General features: G+C 34.0%; 2 protein-coding genes and 1 pseudogene across 4 annotated transcripts; 1 reads left to right on the forward strand and 2 right to left on the reverse strand.

The window, feature by feature from the left end:
- LOC109210500 (tRNA(His) guanylyltransferase 1-like) lies at positions 506-9,965 on the forward strand. Of its 3 annotated transcripts, XM_019377014.1 has the most exons (14): positions 506-611; positions 1,544-1,659; positions 1,952-2,083; positions 2,172-2,216; positions 3,343-3,512; positions 3,610-3,695; positions 4,869-4,976; positions 5,857-6,113; positions 6,647-6,778; positions 6,874-6,918; positions 7,269-7,438; positions 7,584-7,669; positions 9,014-9,118; positions 9,560-9,965. In XM_019377014.1, the coding sequence occupies exons 2-14, from the start codon at positions 1,556-1,558 to the stop codon at positions 9,710-9,712; spliced, it is 1,593 nt and encodes a 530-aa protein (XP_019232559.1). In that variant the 5' UTR covers positions 506-611; positions 1,544-1,555; the 3' UTR covers positions 9,713-9,965. The 3 variants fall into 3 exon arrangements, with proteins under 3 accessions (XP_019232559.1, XP_019238560.1, XP_019242821.1); XM_019383015.1 differs by lacking the exon at positions 4,869-4,976; XM_019387276.1 differs by lacking the exon at positions 506-611 and having other exon boundaries at positions 1,569-1,659; positions 1,952-2,027.
- On the reverse strand, positions 10,068-13,621 carry LOC109242324 (violaxanthin de-epoxidase, chloroplastic). Its single transcript, XM_019367772.1, has 2 exons — positions 13,227-13,621; positions 10,068-11,692 (listed from the first exon to the last, which is right to left on the reverse strand). Exons 1-2 carry the CDS (start codon positions 13,533-13,535, stop codon positions 10,379-10,381), a joined length of 1,623 nt encoding a protein of 540 aa, XP_019223317.1. The 5' UTR covers positions 13,536-13,621; the 3' UTR covers positions 10,068-10,378.
- On the reverse strand, positions 21,247-23,918 carry LOC109232161 (annotated as a pseudogene).

Below are 25,940 nucleotides of genomic sequence, written 5' to 3' on the forward strand. Positions count from 1 at the left end.
GATATTTACACAAAATCTAGATATTACATATATGTATAGCACAATTTCTAAAATAAATATGTGAATAGTGATTATATGCCAAGCAACGAAAAAGTCCTTCTAGTTTTCATCATCTCTTTTGAAGTTTAAATTGTAGAATGCTTATGAACTTTTAACGGTAAGTATTACTTTTTCATGCTTTTCTAGGATTCATAGCAGTACTTATGTCCTAAAACTAATAGGATTATAAAGCTAATATCTAAAATTTCGAATATGTCCTTTTACTATAAGTTATTATGCTTAATATTATAAGGTTATTTTTGTAAATCGACATTGTATTTATGCTTTTATAATAATATAGATAGATAGATAGATATATATAGATATAGATAAATAGATAGATAGATAGATAACAGAGGTACAATTTTAGCCTATGTTTAATCAAATCGTTTTAAAAGTTAAAATCCACAATAATTTGGGATTAAATCCCCCTTTCTCCCCCTCAACCTACGCCCCCCCCCCCCCTCTTCTTCTCTTCCTCTTTCCATTGCCTTGGCCACCCATTCACCTTCACAAGCATAAATCAACTACTTAAAGTTATCAACCGCCGTCCGCCGGCGAAGTAGTGTCAGGTTCTGGCAGTATTTTTTTATTTTTATATCTAAATTCAAATGTAATACAGGTTCAATTTTTTCTCTTTTTTATTCTGGGTATTGGTTCCCCGAGACAATGTTTACTTTTTGTTGTATTTGGTATATTTAAAGCCTCAGCTAAAGAGTGTATGTCTGTGTGTGTGTGTGTGTGTTAAGTTTAAAGTTTTCATCTTTGAGGATTACTTTTTGCTGTAGTATCTCTGGAAGTAATTAATTTGCACTCAGATGCTAATGTTTATTTCATTACTTCATTGCTTAATGTAATTTTGTTGTTTAGTTACAATGCCAAAGAAAAACCTTGATATCTATGTGTGCCTCTGATGGTTATGTCCTTAGTTCGCTAACTGCTATTTATTTTTACTGCTCTAGGCAATTTGATTGTTTTGCATAAAAGATTTATGTGTATTTACCTTGTTTTGAAAATTGTAGACTGATATCTTTGGTTCCGGATGTCTTTGTAGAATTTTTAGTGGCCTATCTGTGGGTGATAGAAGAGGCATGGTTTTCCAAGAGAATGATGGATAAATTTCTATGTGACTGTGAATGATACTTTTTTTGAACAGTGATTGATTAGTCTACCTTATTTGTTTTCTTGGTGGAGAGCATTTTGACTGTTGACCTCCAAATGCAAATTGTCGCCTATTGATGTTTTCTGGAATTCTCTATAACTTGGTGTGATTTTAAAGGACTTGTTAATATAGTTTTAAATTTGAAATAGCTCTTACACTCGAGCTTGTCAAACTCAATAGAGAATGTGTTTACTTTTTAAAAAAGAGAGGTCCCTGAATGGGTTGATAGGTTCTGGCAAACTAGGTTTGCCACATAGGTTTGTTGAAATTCAAATGAGAAAAAATAAGTTTTCCATGACATTTATAACTTAAAATAAATCTTTTCTTTCAATCCAATTGTAGCGGCATCTGGGAATGGCGAACAGCAAGTATGAATACGTAAAGTGTTTTGAGGCAGAAGATGAAGTAATGTACCCAAATATAATTGTTCTTCAAATTGATGGCCGCGATTTTGGCAGGTAATATAATATTTGTGGTGTGCAAGTGCCTTGTTATGTTCTTTTCTTCTTGATATATGAAGCCTTAACTTAGTGATTAAGGTAAAGGTGTTGAAATCAAGAGATCTACAGTTAAAATTCTATTGAAGTATAGGGTGGTGTTCAAGTTAAATGCTGATGCGGAATTAGAGTGGTGGTTCTTGTGAATTGGTCTTGTAGATATTGTGAATAAACTCTTACTGCTAGAGAAAAAGTATTCCTTTTTGGGTTTCAGGGGTTGTTTGATTTGCTAATTTGCATTGTATCCGTCTAGTTTCTCGGAGAAGCAGGGATTTGAGAAGCCGAATGATGAAAAAGCCTTGAACTTGATGAATGCTTGTGCTATTAAGGTATTAGAGAACTTCTCTGATGTTATATTTGCATATGGATTTAGTGATGAGTACAGGTATGATGTGTTTATTACTATTAGACAATTATGCGATTTTTCTTTTCCTATTGAAAAGCATGACAATGTGGTACAATAATTTATGCAGTTTCGTGTTGAAGAAGGAAACCACCTTTTACCAGAGGCGAGCAAGGTATGTAACCTATTTCATTGCCCAAAAATTTGTGTTATCTGTGTTTATCAAAAAATTATTTTTGACTCTTTAGAATGAGTGATTTGAATGATGCACTTTGTCTTGTTTGCGTTCATGTATTGCGTACATAGTACACCGTTGCTCTTGCATTGGCTCTTGTTTGAGTAGCAATATAGCTGTACTTGTTTACTTTCATATATCGTGTCATGCTCTTTTCTTTTTTTCCCCGAAATATACCAACAACCTGTCATTATCTCAAAATTAGTTGACACATTTGACAGGGCACTGAGGAACTGTTATAGAGTTATTATATAACCAGTCTCTAGAAGTGAAGGCAATTCAATTATGCTTATGGGTTCTGTTGGATAATCCAACCTTTGACTTGAAAGTATCATGAGGCATTTACGGGTGAATTTTATAATCTGCTAGTTATCCATTACCGATATTCCTCTTATCTTTTATTGATTTCCTCCATTATGATTTGTCAATACCTCTTGGATAATTTATCCGCTCTCTCTCTTCCCCTTTCTCTATCTTTCTCTTAGCCACTCTCATTTCTTTTCGTCCCCCTTCTTTAGCATGATTTTAACTGATCTATTTGATATGTCTACCCATCTAATCTTCAGAGTGTGTGTGTGTGTGTGTATATATATATATATATATATATATATATAAATATAATTTTATTTTTTCAATTTTACTGGGTCGTTGTTGTTGTTGTATTTTTCCGATTTTAGACTTTGCTAATGAGAAGGAAAATCATCTCCAACTCGCTAAAGACACTTGTTGTTGCTTACTTGAGGAAATGCATAGTAAACAGTATTAGGGAAAATTAGGGATTGGTCACAAAACTTTCCTTAAGAAGGCACTAGGAAAATCTTAAGGCATGGTCACCTTTGCTGTCCCACTCATTTGTCTTCTGACTAAGATGTCAACACTAAAAATATGTTTTTGTTTTTTCAAGAAACTTAACTGGATTAAGTAAAGGATTGTAAGATACAAAATGTCCCTCTTGTTTTAATATGGATGACAAACAAAAAGTGAGATGTAAAACAGTCCTAGTTTCCGTATTTGAGATGAAGCTGCTCATGGTTTTCCTTAGCTGACCAGAAATTTGACTGTGCAGCAAAATACTCTCCATTATTGTGTCTTTCTTCTCATCTACATTTGTAACCAAATGGAAAGAGTTCTTTTCTCAAAAGGACTTAAGTGTGCCTCCATCATTCCATTCACGAGTTATCAGCTGTGCATCAATGGAGGTTCTTCAGGCATATCTTCTATGGAGACAAACAGAATGTGAGTTCACCTATGGAATATCTCCAATTTATAATTACTGAGTATGTGGGGTGTTGGAATAAGATTTGATGCTAAAGAATATTGGTTCTTCTTACAGGTCATACAAGCAATCTATACAATACTTGTTTGTGGAAGTTGGTGTTTTCTGGACAGTCAGAAAAAGAGGCCAAAGAGATTCTTAAGGTGCTTACTTAAGTTTGGCGGTAAAAACTTGAATTGTTTCCTCAGTACAATGACATGATTAAGATTTACGATTTGTTCCTCAAATATTCTTCTTCTTCATTTTTACATTTTATTAAACATTACATAAATATGATGTTAAAAGCATATAAAGAAGAAAAGTAGAATAATCTCAAAAAAAGAAGAAGCTTGGACTGGCCCCTAACCGGCCCACTAGTGGCTCACATAGTGGTTAGGGATTGTGGGTTGAGGTCAGGCCCTCTCCACAGGCCAGAGACCAAGTGGGCCGGTCTTGGTCCAGGCCGGCTCACTTGCCAGATATAGTAACAGATTGTTGTTTAATGCTAGTATCTACAGAAGGAAAGCAATTACAAGCATATAGTGGCTTCATATGCATAAAGCAAGATGCTTATTACAGAAGGTCTTGAAAGGAATAGCTATACGTGAAAAGCAAACGATATGCATGCAAGCTTCCAGCAAAGGTTTCTGGAGTGATAGCTCTGATTCATATCTGCGATCTCTTATTGATTACATATTGTTACCTTGGAAACATGTGTATTGAACTCCTTTCAAAAAATGTCAATACCTGCATATGTTGAAAGTTTTCTTTTACTTCACGAAGCTCATTATTCCATGAAGCTCATTATTCCAACTTTTGCTCTTTACCATATGTCATTTGGATGAACCACGTTACTTGACGCTAAATAATAGTAGACTTGGGTTCAAAGTTTTGGATTCTGAGATTCTAAGTTATAGGTCAAGATCACAAGATGCACGTTCCCCTATCTGTACTTAAAAAATGTACAAAAGGATTTCCCAATCTTTAATTCTTTTTCCAGTTCCCGGGCAGTTTGAGTTTGCATTGTGTGATATGCTTTCAATTAGTCAATTCTCGTACGCAGATATATGATGTGGTCCTTACAACAAAGCAATAGATGAATTATGGCCTCCCTAATCGTTTACATATTTTCTTTCCACTTAGGCTTTCCTAGTCTGTCTGTTTGTATCATAAGGGTGCTCTAAGGCAAGTCTCCTCCTCTTAGCACACTCTTAGTGCTTATGAGTTTTTTATTAAGTGTTATCTTTCTCAATAAGAAAAAGGGTGGTGTAAGGCAATTTTGCTACCCTCATACTTTTTGAACTCGAGGCTTGATGGTGTTGTTACTATGTGAATAGGGAACACAAAAGCAGGAGAAAAATGAATTACTCTTTCAGCAGTTTGGTATCAACTACAAGGACCTTCCACAGATTTTTCGTCAAGGGTCTTGTGCCATCAAGATAAAGGTAGCTACCTTCATCCCACTTCGCCTAGAAAAGGATATATCTGTATAAGCATGCTGGTGCATGTGCCACTACTCCTTTTTTTGGTTTCTCCTTTTCAGATCTTAAAGATATGGAGAAAAAAAATGGCAATTGGATTTTGAAAAATACTTTTCGTTAAATAATAGATGTGTGTGGTTGGTTTTAGGAAAAAAACAAGAGAATGGATTTAGAATTTTAAGAAGTTGAGGCAGAAGAAATGATTTAAAATGGTTTTGATGTTTTCCCGAGGGAGGAGTGGGCCTACCTGACGGTGGGCCCAAGGCTTTCCAAAAACAGAATATAGAAACCAAGTTGGAGACAAATATGTTTTCAAGAGCAGACACTTCTGTTTTTGTCTGAGTTTGCTAACAAACTTTCTCTTAGGACCACCTGTTGGTTTTAAATTCTTCTTTCTTTCTTGCAAAAAGTCTATAATTTTAGAGGATCTGTTTTTGTGGAATTTAAGTTCATTTACTTCAAATTAACATGTTAATCTACGCCCAGTTAAATGTATGCATAAAAAAAAGAAAGCGAGTAGTAATTGAATTCCACACTCTGAGCGTTGGTGAATCATCTTATTTGTTGTGCTTTTTCATGTAGCAGTATTGTGTAGCTCTTATATATCTTGATATAAAATGACATATGCACTAAAGGACTCTTTTTGTGAATCCCCTCAATCACAAAAAGACTGATGCTTGTTCTATGCTCAACCCATGAAAAATTCGCCCCTTTAGAGGGGTAGGAAAGGAAGAGGGGAAGGTATACGCGGTGCAGTTTGCTCATCACTATAAGGGGGGTACTTCATATTATGTGTCTTCCCATCCATATTTTTTTAGTTTATATTTTGTCCATCTTAATGCAGGTGGAAGATATTGTGAAATACCGAGAAAATGGCACTCCTGTTAAAAGACCAAGGAAGAAAGCAGTCATAGTCCACTCGGAAAATATAGCAACAAAGGGCTTTTGGAATAACTACTCATGCCTTACTGAGGAACTTGGTTTGCTTGCAGAAGGCATTAATAAGATTAAACCTGAGTATTTGAGGTCATTCCAATTTGAAAGCAAGTTGATGTTATCTACTTGGATTGTAGTCCGGATAGACGGCTGTCATTTCCACAGGTAACTTGTACTTTCTACCCAATGATCTTCCCTATTAGTAACTAATTGTTTTATGTCCTTTGGCTTGACTTGCAAAGAAGTGTTGACATTATTCTTTTTGATTTAGACTGATTTATTCTTTTTGCTTCAAATCCCAAGTTCCATGTCAAAGTGATGTGGCATGATTCTTGCTTATTTTCGTAGAGTATGAAAATTTATAGGTAGTATGTATTTTCTGGATAATGTAATCCATGTTTCAGTGGGAGTTGGGTATTCTTATATGCCTATTTTCTTTATCACGTCTGGATTTCTAATTCCGGATTAAAGAAGAAACTCCAAGCATATGCGAAGTTAATTTTCTATTATGTCCTGGAAACAACTGCAGTTGTTCAAAACATTCTTGGTTGTTGCCAATAATCCTTAAAATGTATCAGACACAAGACCAGGGTTATAATACATGCATATATATAATTTCACTAATATAGAGTCATGTCCAATACTGAGCATGTCATTTGTGAAATCTAGTTTGAAATTGCTGGTTTCCTGATTTGTAGGTTTTGTGAAGATAATGGTTTTCAGAAGCCAAATGATGAGCAGGCACTGAATCTTATGAACTCATGTGCGGTTTCTTTGCTAGAGATATTTAAGGATATTATCTTTGCATATGGGGTGAGCGATGAATATAGGTATTAGTTCCTTTAACATCTTTGATCTACTTATAACATAACCTTTTCCTTTTTCCTTTTATAGTTTATCTTAAGAGATTAATTTTTTCTTTCAGCTTTGTTCTGAAGAAAGAATCTCTATTATATCAGAGGCGGTCAAGGTAACTCTTTCATCACCTTTCATAAGTTCCTTGGAAAGTGTAGTGGTTAGCTAAAGCCACATATTAAGAGGGAACCAACTGGAGATTGTCAGAATATGTCCTATAAAATGCTTGGCTTGTCTGAGTGGTGAAATTGCCCTTCTAGAATATTTTGCATTTGTAGCAAATTCTAACTTACAGCGATTTCTCGAACCTTTCTCATTAAATTGGTTGAAGTTTCAGTGTGAGTCTATTTGGCCACTGCACGAGGGCAATCCTCAATTAATTTGCCTAATGTTGTTGTTTTGACTTTCTTTTTGATCAGTAATATTAAATGGTATATTAACTTGCTCTTCTGATCATCATTCCAGTGAAATCGTCTCTACCATTGTATCTCTTTTCACTGCCATGTATGTGATTAAGTGGAAAGAGTTTTTCCCTGAGAAAGAGTTTAAAGAACCACCTTATTTTGATGGTCGACCCATTTGCTATCCATCATCTGAGATTCTTCGAGATTATTTGGCTTGGAGACAAGTTGATTGTGAGTACTTCCTATTCTATTTGTTATTTTATAGAATTTCGCAAATTAATCAGGTTTATATGAAGAAATTTTTGTCTTCTTGGTGCCAAGCTAAAGAACAAATCGTACCATATTGACAATCCAACTTTAATACCTTGACTTGTAGGTCACATAAACAATCAGTACAATACTTGTTTCTGGCTGCTTGTTAAGTCTGGAAAGAGTAGAACTGAAGCGCAAAGCTCTCTGAAGGTGTGGAATCTCATTTCTAAATTACAAAGCAGGTTTCTTGTTTAAGATAAAGTAGCATGATCTAATATAATGTGTGATTCTCTGGAAAACATTTTCATTGCTGCTTAAATCTGCTGGATAATCTCTTTTACGTCATTTTATGTTAAAGAGAAAAACAATTTCAACATCCAATACAAGCTTCACTTGCCTTACTTTAGATCTATCTAGCTTACAAGCCTATAGAAAGTAGTATAAGCTTCTTTTTTCTCAGCATGCACATTATTGATGCTGAAGAAATGATCTTCTAAATTTCTGAGATATAAATTGTTAAAAATGACATATTCTTGCCTATGCCATCTTTCCTTTTTCGTGGACTGATGACTCTAAATCTCTGAATCCCAAATGTTTATTGGAAAAGACGATGTGTTGCCTTTGATACATTCCTTTTTTGACATTAATCAACAAAATAAGCTGTATTGTGCCACTGTGGGCTATATCCATTTATTATCAATTTGTTTGCCATATCTCCACCTTGAAGAAAGTAGTTTTGCCGCCTGTGTTAGTGGTGAAGTATCGCTACATTTGTTGGCATCACACATTTTCTGTGTTTGATGACTGGAATGCTTTGACTGGAAATACATTCAGCAATAATAAGCCCACTTGGTTTGGTGGTAGATGTATTAGGAGTATAAAAAATGTGATATATAGTTCTTTGAGTGCCCTTTCCTGCTTATAGTACACAATCAGAAAGGGAGTGTTCATAGATGCAAACACTTCTTAAGCCAGGAGAGAGTAGTCGTTGAGAAATTGGATATCTTATGATCACAAGAAGTAAAGCAGTGGAAATGATAAGGGGGATGCAGAACTTTAGTTAGTCTTTCCAATTAGGCAATATATTTTTTTTTTAGCGTAGCACGTAGCGAGGACTAAGCTTTTTGAAAGGTAAAGTAAGAATCTTGTTCAAGCTAGCACTAGCTTTGACTATTGTGGCATATATCTGTTGGAGAAACACACTTAGTTATTGCAATTGTGACTTACACAGAGATGAGATTCTGTTAAACATAGAGGTGGACATACTATGTGAACTCTATTGGCACTGAAACCTCAGTTCCTAAAGGTAACTGTTCTCGTCTAGGAGATTTTGACAAATAACAGTTTACATGAATAATCTTTTGACTTGTCTGATTTTGACTATAGAAATTGACCGCGCAGCTCAAATTTATACTCAACTTTGATTTAACCTTTGATAAATCAGTGGATCTGTTACTGCCATATCTCTCATCCTGTTCTGATCAGATATAAGCAGTTATGCATGATATTAATCTTGATAGTCCAATGCCCATAAGAATCTGTTTTGTTCTGCAGGGTACCCAAACTCAGGAAAAGAATGAACTGCTTACGCAGTTTGGCATTGATTACAATGCGCTACCAATCATGTTTCGGATGGGTTCCTCTGTTTTCCAGAACAAAGTAAATCTCTCTCTCTCTTTCTCTGCTTAAAGTACTTTATCTTATGTTTGATGATATACTCTCTCTCTCTCTCTCTCTCTCTCTCTCTCTCTCTCGCCATACGGATAACAAACTGTATGCTCAAAAAGAGTTTATTGCCAATAAATTAGGTACAGCATCACTTGTAAACAACTTGAATATTACCTTAAGAAGTGGCTTTTGGTTCTTGTCATTAATGTAATTATTAATCCATCACGAGCATGTTTCAATCCATCAGATGTTCCAATCTCAAATGTGTGAATTTGTTCTTAGTCTCATCTGTATTCTTCATATACAGAAGCTACACTTGGCACACAGGTTCATTCGCAATACGTACCATCGCTTTGACTTTTGCTGCGGATCAAGACTGGTGAAATGGGTGTTCACTTGTTCTTATATCTTCTTTTTTGCTCTTTAATGCAGGATGAACTAACTGGAAATGACGAAGTAGTTGTTGAACACTGTAATATAATCGACACGAGCTTTTGGAAAGAACATCCAAGAATACTTGATGAGGAGGAGCCATTGCTGGCGATTTTGCGGCCCCATAGCAATAAAATGCTTCGATTGTCTTGAAGTTGAAAGACGAGCTGCTCCTTAAGTTATTAACCATATTCAGTTTTCATTAGATCAGAAAAATAGTTTCAAAATCTGTCAAATATGTAGATTAGCCAGTTGCCTTTTATTATTCCCTTTACTCTTTATTTTTCTTCTAAAGATTTGTATAGCAAAACACTCTTGTATATTTCTGTTCACTCAGAACATTTAGTAAACAAGATTTTGTGTTGTATCAACTTCAATATTTAGGTCAGCAATGGTTATTGATGACTCGAAACCTGTATTTGTTCTGACCTTCTTAATATACAGTCGGGGACAACTAAAACAAGCATAAGTAATACATGGCATTATTTGGAATATTGGAACACGGGTCTAATCAGAATTAACCTTCCATTCTTTTTGAAGTACATAATCTCACAAGGAGGAAAAAGAAAACAAGAAGGTAAATTGAAGGATGATAACGTAAATGGCAGGAAACTTAAAAACATCATATCCCTTAATTATCTGTAACTAAAAAAGGTCATTTCCTTAATGAGTACACTATAATTTTGCAAGAACATATCTCTACTACTTTTTACTTGAATTCCATCTGGCTTAAACAGGATGTAACAACAGCCATGAACCATGATTGACCTATCAATAAACTATACAACAAGTTTACTTTTAACAAAACACTGCAGGCTCCTATACTGAAGAATGTGTCCTGCCCACATGGACTTCAATCTTAGAATGCAAACTTGACCCCTCTGGAAGCCCCAATGGTGGACCTTCACATGAACAATTATCAACATTGAATAGCTCCCACTCTTTGATGCCACATCTATCCAGTGCAGATATCATCCTTTCTTTTTCCCTCTCAGCTGGATATTGGCCATCTGGACTCACAAGAACCGCCCCGGTATATGACTGCCCCGCCACTCGTGCAGCTCCATGATAGTGAAACAAACCCCAGCTTAAATCATCAGAAACATCCACAATTGTCCAGGACTCAATTGAAACAACTCCATTATCCAATACACTGAATTGAAATGTTCCTGGAACTTTTCCTCTTTTCACTCTATACTTGCGCCTTCTCCAGACTAATTTATCTTCAAGTGTTCTTACCTGGAAAACTGGCTCATACCAGAATGACCCTCTAGCTTTTCCCCGATAGTACAGCTGATACTGGCATGGAAATTGATCATAAGCTGGATTCTGCCCTGCTACAACGCGCCAACTCCAATTCAATGTGCCTAACCAACCCACAAAAAGGTCCTCAGCAATTTCAGAAGACAATATTTCCCCTCGAAACTCGGTCATTGGAGGCACATAAGGTTTTTCAGGGATCTTTGCGTCAAGCTCAAGACAGTTATTCTTCTGTAGTACACAGAGAGAAAACTCTTCCAGGTATTGACTCTCATATGAAGCAATACACCGATAATTGCATACTTGATCTAGAGGGCTGCACTGGTTCAAGCACTGAAGTGCCTTCCTACAATTAGGATCCAGTAGACAATTCAGTATCTGAGGTCCGCAATTTGTCACCATGCAGTTCAGGGTGGAGAATCCTTTTGCTCTAAGGTTCTGCAGTGTTGAAACCGGCGTTATATAAGCATTAATTATAACTAATAAGCAGAACCGTATGTCATCAGAGTTATGCCTTTCCCAAGCCTCAGACACTGTTCGGGCTATCTCTACAGATTCATTCATTTTCTTAGATTGAGAGAATGGAAGTAAACTGCGGAATATGTCTCCTCTTTTTTCAGTTTCAATCAAAATTCCACCCAGCTTGTTTCTCTGTGCCGAAGAGGAATCAAAGCATATGATGTTTGGGACATTCTGGCTGTTAGTCTGTATCCAGTTGACTGATCCTTCCTTACTGACAGCAACCAGCACCAAAATATCAGCAAGATCCAGCTCATTTCTAACGCGGTTGACAGTTTCATCTTGAGAATTAATAAAGTTGTCAGAAAAGACAATCATTTCAAACTCTTCATCAACCCATTTCAGTCTCTCTGCCTTGCATTTATAAAAGGAAACAAAGTACAATTTCATCAACAAAGTACAATCTATTATGTATATTCTCATAACTGTGAAGGGAAGCAATGTTCTCACAATACACAAGATATTTCTACTCTAATGTCTAATAAGAATCTGCTTGTATGCATATACATAGAAGGGGAAGAGAGAGATTTTAGAGTAGTGTTTGGGTAGTGCTACAATGAGCACCAGGACCTCCTTCCTACCTGAAAAGTCTCTAGCAGAAAATATAAGAGGCCAGAACTTATTCATAAATAATTGGTCATTTGGTTTTCCACATTGTAGAAGTTGTAGATGCATAGTACATTCTTCCCATTTTGCTCCCTGCTATTACATAATACTTTTCGCTTTCTTTATCTCTGGTAATTACAATGTTTCTGTTCACCAGGTTATCTTGTTATACTGAAAATCTCACAAGTTCCTCATCATCAACTTTTCATGATGATGTTACAGTAAAACAGAACTTCAGCTGTCTATCAAGTAGTAATATGCCAAATATTTTATCCCTTTGTTCAGTTTCTTGTTTCTTATTTACTGAAAAGAACTACTTCAAATTGTGAGAGCTTCCTCTTTACTTTCCAATAAGAATATCGAGGAAAGAATAGGTAGAAATGCAAAACACCCTTGTTCTAATCAGGCTGCCACAATGTGCTATTGACAATATTACTCAAAAAGTAAACGGATCTAAGAGAATCAGAAAATACTCATCCTCCTTCCACCTTGAAGAAAAAAGCAAGAAAATAATCTCTAACATCTACAAAATCTTCAAAGCCAGAACTTGGTAAAACACAGTTGGTCTCATTTACTCCAAAAAATTAGAATCCTTATAAACTAATGACCCTCTTCCTCTACTATGTGATATTTGAAAAGAAAAAGGTGGATAAACTCCTTAGAATCATCAACCTTTCCGTTGTATACAAAACAAAACACTGAACTTTGAGAAAATTTCAACTCCCCAAGAAATTTGAATTGCACTGCCTCAATTTCAAGCTGTCAACATCAGCGAAATTATAATATTTTCTAAAAATTATACATCATTTCCAATAATTGCCAGCCCAACATCCAAAAAATACTTGATTTTGATTGTGGTTCCACATTTCATTTGAGCTAAAGCACCTCATACTCCTAGTTGACACACATGAAACTCATAATAATTCACACAAAAGAAGAAGGAGAAAAACAAATAATTTTAAAAAGAAAATCCCAAGCACAGAGTTCAAGATTTAAAAATTAACCGATACGGAATATCAATGTAGCCACTAATTTCAAAATTATGTACTAATACAGGATTTAAGATATATGCACTAACAATGTAATTAATTTTTTACACCATCGGCGTAATTTAACTTATTATAACATGTTACTTATCATTTATTAACGATTACCAATCAATACTATTAAAGTAGTGATGATCGTGAACATACTTTGTACACTGGCACAGAACTTAAACTCATTAATATATACAATATGAATTTGGAGTCAAAGAGAGTGAATGAAGTTGCAAAATACTCACAGTGTGAAGCATGACATCTAGCCAAGGAGCAGAATTGAGAGGGCTAACACTATCCTCTCCAACAATACTCACTATTCTCACTGGATTACTTGTCTTTTTCGTTGCTTCTTTCATTTCCGCAGCAGCAGCAGCTACTATGCTTCTTGTAGCTTTGATTTTCCGGTCAAGAGAAGAAGAAAAGACGGAGGCTTTAGTTTTCCGGCAGGGGAAAAGAAGAGGATTCAGAAGTCCGGCGACACTGGACCGCCGGTTAACCGGAAAAGTAGCCGGGGAATTGATGGAGGATGATGGTGCTACGTTTATATTCATGGTTCGTTATGCTAGTTGAGGAAAATAGGAAAATGGGTCGGGTTTTTATAGTTATAAAAGAATTAAATAATGACGTCTATTGTAAGGAATGTATAAGAGTTCTGTGGAAGTCCCTCCATTGATTTGAATATTTAACTGTAGTAATATCTAGATTAGTAGGTAATATGTTCATATTTATAATAAAAATATCAAATATCAAAAAGTGCCATTCGCATGGGTCCTTTTTCTCTTTTTAACTGGTAACCAAATACTCCATTAGAATATAATATATCATGAAAATATTTTCTTGAAAAATAACATACCTTTGATATTCATACCTAATGGACCCTTCGTTTACATGATTTATTTTGTTAAAATTTCTAAGTAGTCGAATTTATTTTGGGGTTCTGACTATAATAACAATAGCAAATTTAGTATAATCTCACAAGTGTGATATAAGAAGGATAATGTGTACGCAAACCTTACCTATACCTATTTCTGTTTCTGTTTCTGACTAATTTTGGGATTTTGAGTAATTCCTTACTTGAAGAATTAACCTAAATGGCCGCACACTCAGTTATTTAAATAAAAAATAATTGACGGATATATAAATATGTATAATCAATTTATAATATGTGCATAACAGATAGAAAAAATAAACAGCATAGTAGGCTTTGGATGTGTATCGCTTAAGGTAATAAAGAAGAAAATGCTCCCTGACAAGATTTTCGCAAAATTATGCATTGCCAAATTAAAATCTGAAAAGGATTTTATCCACCATAGGAGAATGTATCTCCATATAACTAATGCCGGAATATTTTGCGAAAACTCTTGTGCTACAAGTCGTCTTTATGTCTATCGACTTGATTTTTCATTTTATTTTCAGGTGTTGGGACTATCCGTCCAACTTCACATTTTTCAGGTAAAGTCGATTTCATTGCATATTTTTCATTTGGCCAATCATTTATCTGTCCAATTTCTTGAGCTAAAGATCCTCGTCAATATAAATAATATTGAGTGTTACATTATATTAACAACATCGTCGACGATCATTTTACATCGGTTCCATCATCACTCAATAAAGACATAAATTATCGAGATCTCATTATTTTCAGGTACCTGAGCCTCTCCTATGAGGTCTTATAAAGTGTTATATCGTAGTGCTCTTATGGAGCACTTGCCTCCTTAGTATGACAATCTTTATCATTTGCTCCCCTCCTTCTTCAAGGAGCTTTATCTTTGGAACCGATTAGTCTATTACGCTTCATGCATTCCATAGACTATGTCCATCATGGACTTTATTCTATTTGGAGCATTAGCAGCTGAAATATAACATTTAACTTTGGGTCAGCAAATGCGCCTGACAATATTTTACAAATGAATTGAACTTCAAGTTCACATTTTCTTGTATGAGGATCTAGGTGCACTCACAATAATTCATTCCATATTTTACTTTTTCAGCTCCATTTTCTCCCCCCTAATGTTGAGATCACCAACACATTTTCCAACCTTCTTTGGGAACCCTTTTTTATGCATTGTGGTGGGATAATTAAATCATATAGCATACCCATATTTCTAGATTGGAAATTATTTGGTTCCTGATCCTAAACCAATTAAGATAGGGAGAATTTATCATAACTTGTTGGCTAGATGCGTACAAGTGCTGTTGTATATTAAATAATATACCTCATACCAAATTTCTATTTGGGAGTTTTATTCTCATAACCAATGGTTTAGCTTAATTGGAGGCATACAGTGTCTGCTAAACCAATTTGGATTTAAACCAGCATTATCAAGATAAATCATCATAATTTACATTCTCGACTGTGCTCTAGTAATTTGAGAAATCAACGTTGCAAAATCCAAATTGCAAGTTGATAACAAACGCACATGTGACCATACAATAGATGAATCTATTAAAATCATATAATAGTAAACGGTCCACATGACAGGTGACTGTGCCCCCATATATATATATATATATATATATATATATCACCTTTTATTCATTCCAGATATCAAGGGAATTAATACCAACCTTAACTAGTATATCATGAGAATAAGCAGCACAAGTTGTTGAAGAATTTTCTATTTCTTCAACATATGCCAATGTGAATTCTCAATTAATTTTCGCATCATAATTGAACTGGGATGGCCGACCGGTCATGCCAACTAATCTTTGTTTCGGTAAACCTCTATTTTACTTGTGGCATGTGATTCCATAATCATGCTTTTACATGTGTAGTACAAATAAAAGAAAAATTGGGTAATCTTTCATATTTACCCGGTATGATTATAGTAATATGAATATATTCAAATCTTTCTTTCATTTATAATCTCAATATGCCAACCACTTTGGCTAATATATTTGAAATTCAAAAAGTTTCTTTTGAGACTTACTATAATATCAATGTCATGAACAATTTCATTCATCCGGGGAATAACAAATTAGTTCTTCCGGAGTTCTTAATTAATTTTGTACTACAAGATCTTTTGTCACACCATCCATGTGGTGAATGTCTCCTTCACGGAGAAAATTATCATAATAATTGTCATGGTCAAAATCATCATAAGCAAAATCATTTCTTGCTTTAGTTTTGCCTTTAATGACTTTTTGTAAGGCATGTCAAAATATTTTTGGCATACCACATGTACGCGACCAATGACATATTCATGTAACCACACAATAATGTTCATTATCTTTCTTTCTCTCAAACCTCCCATAAAGGTGAGTTGTAATATTTATCCAACCATGCATAAGCATATTCTTATGCAGAATTTGTATCACATATATATTTTCACATTCACTTTTAGGAATGAGTCTGCATTTATAATGCTTATCACAAGTCGTATCATTTCAAAAAATGGACTATAATCGTCCTAACGTGCCTCATATTTACAGACCATATTGATACACATTTCCTTCACCTTTGAAGATTATTTTTAGAACCCTTATTGTTCTCCTTTTTACAATCACCATAATGATGACTATTATTATTTTGATCTTGGCACGCCCACGTTCATTGGTCAACCACTTGTCTTCATTTAGACTTATTATGCACCGCTATCATATTCACTTCAAGAATGGAGCAAATTAAGTGGGACAAGCTTTATGCCTTTTCATGAAAAATACATTATTTTTCTTTAGTCATCATTATATCATCAATACGGTGCATCGGGACTCAAACCCAATGCCTTACCTATATAAATTATGTTAGGCCATAATGTGTTGGGACTCGAACCCAACGTCTTATTATCATGGTGCACTAGGACATAAACCCGGTGTCTTACCCTCAAGGTGCGATGAGACTTGAACCCACCGTCTTACTTTCAACCAATAGAATAATAGGCCAAAGTGCAACTGAGACTCACCCCTGAGCCTTTAAATTATTATCACTTTGGATTTTAATTAGAACTAGCATAGATCTCTTTCATGAACAATAATACATAACATGGTTAAATATAAAGGAAAAAACACAATCTTCTTACATGTATTCTTTAACATTTTTCATCACCTCATCTGTTAAGCATGTGATTATACAATCTCAATTTGGTCAAACACTGTATCCTCTTTTCCTGTTGATAAATTAGTACTTGCATTTCACATGAATAAGGAAAAATAATGCTAAAATAAATTATTTTTCAGAAAACAGTGAGTATATTTTAAGAAACTAATCAGCAAAAGAAAAGAAGACCAAAAACAAACACACAGTAAAGAAGCAAAAGGATGTATAACTCATACAGGAAACGTAATTTCTGAAGCTTGCCCAATGTGACAGGGATTGGACCATTTAACTTAGAAGAAAACAGCCACTGTAAACAACTTTACCATCAAAATCAATTCCTTGCCTTTTTCGTCTTTTTTACTAAGTGCCAAATAAAATAGCAATTCGTGCTGATAAAGTGTTAAAAAACTTAGCTCAAAGTAATAATATAAAACAAGAAAATAGACAAGAATGTAGGGAGCAAGAAAGGAGAGATTCTTATTTCTTCCATGTATTCAAGTGTGTACAATGTGGTGCCAAAACCCTCTATTTATAGGATTACATAGAGGTATACAAAAGAATGCCATAAACATGATATTAAACATTTGAGATCATGGAGGAAGATCATGGGGAGGTTATGGAGGTGTGGGAGTTACAACTATAATGGTAAGAAATAGTGAGAATTATCTACATAATGAAGAAGAGTAGTGAGAGTTATAGACATCTACGAATATAATTATAATATTTCATAACAGAAATAAATATTATTGCTTTCATTATTCTTTTGTAATGAGTAATTCTGACATGCATAAACTCTCTTCAAGACTAGCACTTAGTAAAAGGATGTTGGTCTCATCTATTCCAAAAACTATAACTCCTTATAAACTTTTATTTGCAATTTTAATTATTCTATTTTAATATACTTAATTACACATATCACTTTTTGCCTATTTTTTTTTTCAAATTAAATACTTAGAACACTAGCAAAATTAAATGTTGTTCAAATATTGTGTAAGATTATAATAATATAACAAAATATAAGTGTATGCTTTTTAAACTACAAGGAATATCTGAAAATGAGTCATATTAATATACAAACAGAGGAAACTCATAATTCTCTTGGTAACAACTGTAGTAAACTGCAAGTATAAAACCTCAAAGTTCTCAAGGTTAGTTGCAAAAGTCAAAATGTACCCATATATTAATCGAACCTTCAAAAGAAAATTAATACACAAATTTTAAAGTAAAATGATGTTACATAGAAGGAAAAACGAATCACCTACCATTAACCAAAAAATTAGGAAATAAGCTTATTGGAGAGAACATACACAACTTTTAAAGTAGAATGATGCTAACACAAATCAGTAGAAGAAGAACGAATCAACAAACCATTAACCAAAAAATTAGGAGATAGCACTTATCGAAGATAACATGAACTTCATTTTTCTTAACTAACTATTTTTCTAGAAAATATAAGATTACATCATCGCGCGAGAAAAGTTTGGGGAAAGTGACAATATTTAAAAAGTAGGCATCTGGTAAGCCAATATCTTTAACTATAAAATAATATTTGACATGTAAATATGATACAGACGAAGACTGTTTAATTGACCACCCTTCTACTAGTACTATAGCTGCCTCACCCCCGCGCGATAAAAGAGTTTGTGGGTGTTAATTGGCCATGAATATTATTTCATTATTTGAAAATACTGAAGTTTTTGCATAATAAGCTACCACAGAAATCTAATGGAACAAGAATCAATTAGTCAACACAAGTTTTCAAGCAAAAAATTCAAGATTATCTTCCCCAAAAATGAGGACACCGACCAAGATTGATTTTGAACCAACCATCGACAAGGAAAAATATTTCTGCATAGGAATATAAGAATTTTTAACCTAAGTAACTCATTATTTCAGTCACTTAATCAAACTAGTACGATTTTTTAAAATTTAACCAAAATAATATAAATGCATTTCTCAGTAACGAAATAGAAAATATTTTATTCAGAAATTTTAATGGCAAAAAAGTAACGTCTGACGGAACAAACGGAGGTATAAATTGTTACTGTCGGTAACGTTCTCTTATGTCGTTACCATGCCAAAATAGCTAGGACTGCTTATCGGGCGGATTGAGCAGTTATTTACTCTTAACGGTTTGGCTTATCGGTTATCGGCTTTTAAATGTATTAATCCGCTAGCCACCCGATAAGATATCGGGCGGATTGATATCGGTTAAGCTCTTATCGGGTGGTTATCGGGCAGCTTATAAGCTTAATTCAATCTATATTGCTTGCATTAATTGTTTTGTTGCAAATAGAAGAGGTTTAGCTTGGAACCAATCGCACACCGACAACGAGATGTTAGACTAAGCTACGTTTCTTATATTGTTGGGATACAGACAATGACCTGGCACTTGGATCCGGGGAAAAGGAGCAGAGGAAAGGGCAAAAGGAAAAAGAAAGTTAACGGATAAAAATATAAAAACAACAAAAAAGCAACGCGAACACATTTAATTTTGCTAAAATTGGCCATTAACAAAAAAGTATATTAACCACTTAATTTGCTCTGTTATACAAATCCACTGCGATTCGCAATTACTACTGCAAAATCTTCTTATTTCTGCAAACTTAAAAAAATATACTTCCGCAAAAATAGTCCCTACAAAGCCAGCAACTGGATGTCATCATAGCTCTTTCCAGATTGCACTAGTTATCCAAATCCATATATATATATATATTCTTAACGGGTTAACGGATTATCCGTTAAGAAAATTGAATAATCCGCCCCCAAACCGATAAGCCGTTAATAAAAAAATTTCAATCCGTTCCCCGTCCATTAAATCGTTAACCCGATACCAACAAGCCATTAAGTTTCGGTTTTGGTTTGGTTTTGAACACCCCTAATAGTCGTACACCAGTTATTGAGTGTGGTTGGAATTTATGTAATAACGCTACTGGAAGTAACGATTCTCAGCTAAAAATGTTACAGCCTTTAACGTAACGTTACTCTGTGGAAGTTCCATCTCCGTATAGATGATTTGACAATACATCGTTTAATAAATTGTTACTACCAGATATCACCATATTTTCTTCAACCAAGTTTCTGCCTATTTTACATATGCATAAGCAATTCAATAGGTATTCTTCAATCAAGTTTCTGCTAATAGAAGTTGGCTGAAAAAGAAAATTATAAGATACTTGACAGAGCTGTTAGGTGTTTGTCCAGTTTTTCTTACCATAATTGGTTTTCCTATTTCATGACGGAAATGACAACATATTTACCATAATTGGGTTTTTCTTTTCCAAGAAGGAAAATATATATTTGGTTAGTCCCTTTTCTTGTAGGAAAATGTTTGGAGTTCTATAAATTGAAGATCCGTCCTTCTCATTCAGTAGCATCCACAATGTAGCCCTATGGGGTTTGAGAGTCGTGTTTACGGGACAAGTGTTAGTGAGTCATTTGTGTTTGCCTCTTCGTAAGGTTGTTCTCTCGATATTTTGTACTCTCTTTTTTGTATAATGGATTGCACATCTCTGCCCGTGGATGTAGGTCAGTTGACCGAACCACGTTAAATGTTTGTGTCTCGTTTGGTATATTTCTCTTTTGTTGTATGATTTATCGTTGTTCAATGTTTGCTTCACTGAATTTCGCATGACACCTGATTTTTTCGGTTCAAACAAGAGCATCCAACTCATGAGTGATACTCTCAGAGGCTGATTTACGCAAATGTTTCATTTTTAAGCCCCCATTTAAATTTATCCTTATTTATAACAGTTGTGCAAATATAGCTCTTGGAAAATTATCCTTTCAAATACCATTAGACTTGGGTCTAATGTTTGCTCATATATTATTCAACCTTATATACAGAGAAAACATTAGACAGTCATTGTCTAACTTTTGCCAATAAATATTAGACCATAGTCTGATGTTTCTCATAAAATTTACAGTTTACTTGAAAGGAATCTTTAGACCATGGTCTAAAAGATCTATAAGTTGCAAGAAAAAGAAAGAAAAAAAGCCATTTATTAAACAGTTGTCGCAAAAAAGGATAACTAACGAAAATTTCTATACTCTCGTGGCACATACAATTTATTCACTCAAATAAAACATTTCCAATATTATAAATCGAATTAACAAAAATAATACGATGGAGTACAAATCACTTATTAATGGAATTTTTATTAAAATACTATAATGATATATATATAATAGTAACTTATTCAATTGACCATCTTCCTTTGAATCTCCTACATGTTGATGGGATTGATGAGTAAGGCTTCAATTACAGGCTTCACATTATATCCATCTTCATTATTCTCATCAATTAGACGAGTCAGATTTACGATTGGCTTCAATATCTCAAATGGCATAGAATTAGTTGGTTTAATAATGCACTCTCTGTTCAAATCCTTTTCTGCTATTTCAGAAAGTTGTGCACTCGCTTCTTCCACTGTTAAATTTTAATATAGCATTCTATTCCCGTCCCAAGTTACCCTTTTTCTTTCTCAATCTATATATAAGAAAGAAAAAAAGCTGATCATGGCATCTTGTTTGAGATTGAGACGCAGTTTATATATACCTTGTAAGTTGCAACGTCATCAATGACTCGACCAATTAATGATGAACCATTGTGCTTCAATGTAGTAGCTCCTCACGATTTCTTTCATCTATTCAAGAAATATAATTAAACTCATAAAATGAAAGTAAAATTATATATACTATTAGAGTTTTAAGTGATCATACCGCCTCTTTGACGTAATAAATTCCATTGAAGCTTATATCTTGTTTCTTTACTTCGATGTCATATTCTTTTCTCAAATGGTCACTCAACTATCCCAAATTATCTTCTAAAGTCATATTTCTTTCGTTTGTAACAATAAAGTCACTGAACTATGCCTATTGCACTCAAAAGGTCACTCAACTAGATTTTTTAAATTTTGGATTGCCAAATACCTATTTTACCCTCTGAATTATAAACATTTATCTTCTTTTTATTATTTTAAAACTTTTTAGTAATAACAAAAAAAAAATTCAAAAATTTATTTATACAATTCAGAATGAAAGAAAATAAAGGTTGTAAAATATATATTTCATGCACGTAATATAAAAATAATTATTTAAATAAAGGTATTTTTATAATATACATTATATATTCTGAAAATTATGCTCAATTATATTATTATGTTTCTTCAACTTTCCGACAACACAAAGTTATGTTACCGAAAAGCAGGGGGACTATCTGTATGGGGTAGGATATGCTATGTAAGTCGTGCATGGAATATATATAATATAATTGAGGATAATTTTCAAGAATATATAATGTATATTATAAAAATACCTTTATTTAAATAATTATTTTTGATATTATGTGCATGGAATATATAGTTTACAACCTTTATTTTCTTTCATTCTGAATTATGTAGATAAATTGTTGAATTTTTGTTGTTAATACTAAATTTATTATTACTAACAAAGTATTTTAATTAATTTTTTTACTATGCTCATTATTTTGTTATTCCAACATTATATATGCTTAAATACTTTTTTTTAATTTATATTTATTTATTCTATAGGTAAGCCCATAATATAAATTAAAAAGGGAAAATTATAATATTAAAAAGTTAAAAAAAATAAAAAGAAGATAAATGTTGATAATTTAGAGGGTAAAATAGGTATTTAGCAATTCAAAATTTAGAAAATCTAGTTGAGTGACCTTCTGAGTGTAATATGCATAGTTGAGTGACTTTGTTGTTACAAACGAAAGAAAAGTGATTTTAGAAGATAATTTGGGATAGTTGAGTGACCATTTGAGTAATGAACTCGATCGAGAAGAGTTGATATACTGTTTTCATATAGGTAGGGAGTCGATCAATTTCACTTAGCAACAATCGAAAACGATTTCATGAGTCCTTTAATAGAAATAAAAGATGGCCGGAAGATGGCATACCGGTCCACAACTTCTGTCTAGTTCATCAAGAGTACCATATGAATCATGTGTCGTCAATTACTGAAATCATAGCTACACAATTGCAAGCATAATTCGAGTTCTTCCTCCTTGTGTAGAAGTTGCAACAAATTATAATCTAGTTTGGCAAGTCTCAATAACTTGACATTTCTTGATTCAGATTCTTCATATATTGAAATGTTAAAATGGGTTTCAGCTCTTGGAATGCCTCTATGAAGAGATTGCATGTGTTACTTGTTTCTCAATAATAGAAGAGCTTAATTTTGGTGCTATTTTCTCCAAATGTTCTTTTGTGAAGATAAGAGCCTCTTCTAATATTTCATCTTCATGTTCCCTTACTTGTGCTGCTTCATACAGATTGAGCATACCCTTTAGAAGAGCTTAAACATTTCTTGAATTTTCCACTCTAATTCACAAAATATTTTTGTTAAAACAAACTTAAAACATTCATTTAATTTAAACAAAATTGTAATATGTACACATAAAAATTATATACCAGAAGAGATAGGATAGCCATGTTGCCTAAACAACCGAAAATATAGGGCAACATTGTATAGATCATCTTCTTCTTGGATGACATTTTGATTAAACAACTTGCTTATTTGATCTTCAATCTCCTCTTTGAAGTGATACGAAATACCAAGGCATTCAAGTGTATCAATCAAATATATTTTTTCTATGGTGTCACTTCCAATACTTATTATCACGTGCTTCACTTGCTCTTTCAACGTTCCAATCTCCTCTATATTTTTTTCGGACACCTGTAATAATGCTCTCTTAGTACCTAAACAAATGATTTAAAAAGGTGAACGAGAAATAAAGAGGCATAGATATGTATTCCTGATTATCCAATGCAGAACAACTAAAGATATTTTCCCAGTGGCTAGGTGAAAATTTTGTTGGGCGAAAAACCCCATCTTTGTGATTTCCATTCATTGATGCAATTGTTGTCATTGTAATAGAACTTACAAATTCTGAAAATTTAGATGTAGATTTTTCAGTATTAGTTTCTGAGTTTTGTGTTGCCTTTTAGTACTAGTACACCACTATTTATATAGGTAATTAACTACTATCTAAATTAAAATGGGAGAAAGGCTTACCTTTTCGAAATTATATGTAACCTTTTTACTTAAAACGTGTCCTATGAAACTTTTTAGTATTTTTTTTTTCCTCTCAAACGAGTACAAAGAGCCGTGACGGGCTGCCTGCCATGNCTGTCCCAAAACCGATCCCTACCACCCCTCCAGGACCCCCCTACCCTCTCCATCCTCTCCCCATCTCTCACCCCCAAACCTTAACGCCGCCGCCTGCCACCGCTGCCGCCAGCCCGAAAATTGCCTCCGCCGGCGGCGATCGGCCAATCACTCCCCAAAAATTTCACCAAAGACTCTTCTCACCTCCCCCCATGCCCATACTACCTTCAGTTTCTTTCAAATCGTGCCTAGAATCCCCCAAAAACCCAAACCCTAGCGCCGCCACGAACTCCTCCGCCGTGTCCGACGGCGCCACCACTCCAAACCCTACCAAAATCACACCCTAGACCCACCTTGACCCCCTCTTCCCAAATTTCAAACCAGATTCCCTCAAATCTAGCTTAAATCCCTCGAATCCTAAATCTAGGGTTCATGTTCAAGGTTCAAGTCGAAGTTCAGGCTGTGCAAGGGGTTTGCCAGTGTTCGATTGATCCTCAAATGATGTTGTTTGTTTAATTTTGGCAAAGAATAGGCAAATAACATTATTTGGGGGTCAGATTCGAAAAGTCAGTCGAGGTCGATTTTAAATTCAGTAAGTATTTTCATCTTTTATCTTTCTCTTACTGTTTTTGTTTTCTTAACTCTTGTCTAGTTCCCCTTGGTTCTCCTTCTCCCAGTATGTAGTTTAAAAATTTGGATGAATTTTAATTAGAATTGATTTCTGTCTGCTATTTTGTTTTGTTCCCTGTTTGTTCTAGGTTCATTTAGATTTGTTAACACATGTCTTTGATTTTATTTCTTGTTGATTAGTTTAGTTTGATAACTCAATTAATATTTCTGCCTGTCCTTTGATATTTTGTTTACCAGCGTCTTAGATTTTTTTTTAAGTTTTTGATTTCCTTTTATCCTCTGTTCATATGGATTATGTGTTAATTTTGTTTGTTAGTTTTTGGTTTGACTGTTAATAGATAGTTAATTCTGATTTTTGTTAATTAATTCAAAGCTTTAAATAGGTTTAGTTCAATTTTGGGGGGGGGGGGGGGTCTGGTATTAATTAGACTTTGTTTGGTACCTGAACATTTCCAATCCTTGGTAATTAACCATGATCATTTTTTGACCAAGTTAGAAGGGCTGGGGGTTAGTTTAACCTAGGTTAGTAATTTAGAAATTATATGTAACCTTTTTACTTAAAACGTGTCCTATGAAACTTTTTAGTATTTTTTTTTTCCTCTCAAACGAGTACAAAGAGCCGTGACGGGCTGCCTGCCATGTAAAAGATTCAAATCTATGAGTTCTAACGAGAAGATAGATTTGTATTTTCTTAAAGTTAGATACTTTTGAAGTGTCAAAAGTCAGAAAAAATAAATGGTACTTTCTCTATTTTTTTTTTCTAATTATATTCTTTTATAGAATATATTCCATCCAGAGGCGCATCTATGTGGAGGAGCGTGGGGCATGTGAACCTATGCACCTCTCTCTGTACTATATATATAATAAAGTTACATTTTTAAAAAAAGACTTAAATATATATGTATGCATCTAACCTCAAAGAGTCATATACTACAATAATTATTGGGTGCACCTTTACAAGTGACATTAGGGATTTAAATCTAATATCTTTCTTGTTGTTTTTTGTCTTTCTTTTTCTAGAATATTTGAGCTCAGGATTTCAAATCTTGCATTTTTAGGCATGTCTTGTATCCTCCTCTTGTGTTTTAATTAGGTACTTTTTTCTTTTTCTTTCTTTTGTTATTTGCTTTATTCATTCATCTAACACGTTGAA

Source organism: Nicotiana attenuata, chromosome 1, assembly GCF_001879085.1.
Source record: "Nicotiana attenuata strain UT chromosome 1, NIATTr2, whole genome shotgun sequence".
Taxonomy (NCBI): domain Eukaryota; kingdom Viridiplantae; phylum Streptophyta; class Magnoliopsida; order Solanales; family Solanaceae; genus Nicotiana; species Nicotiana attenuata.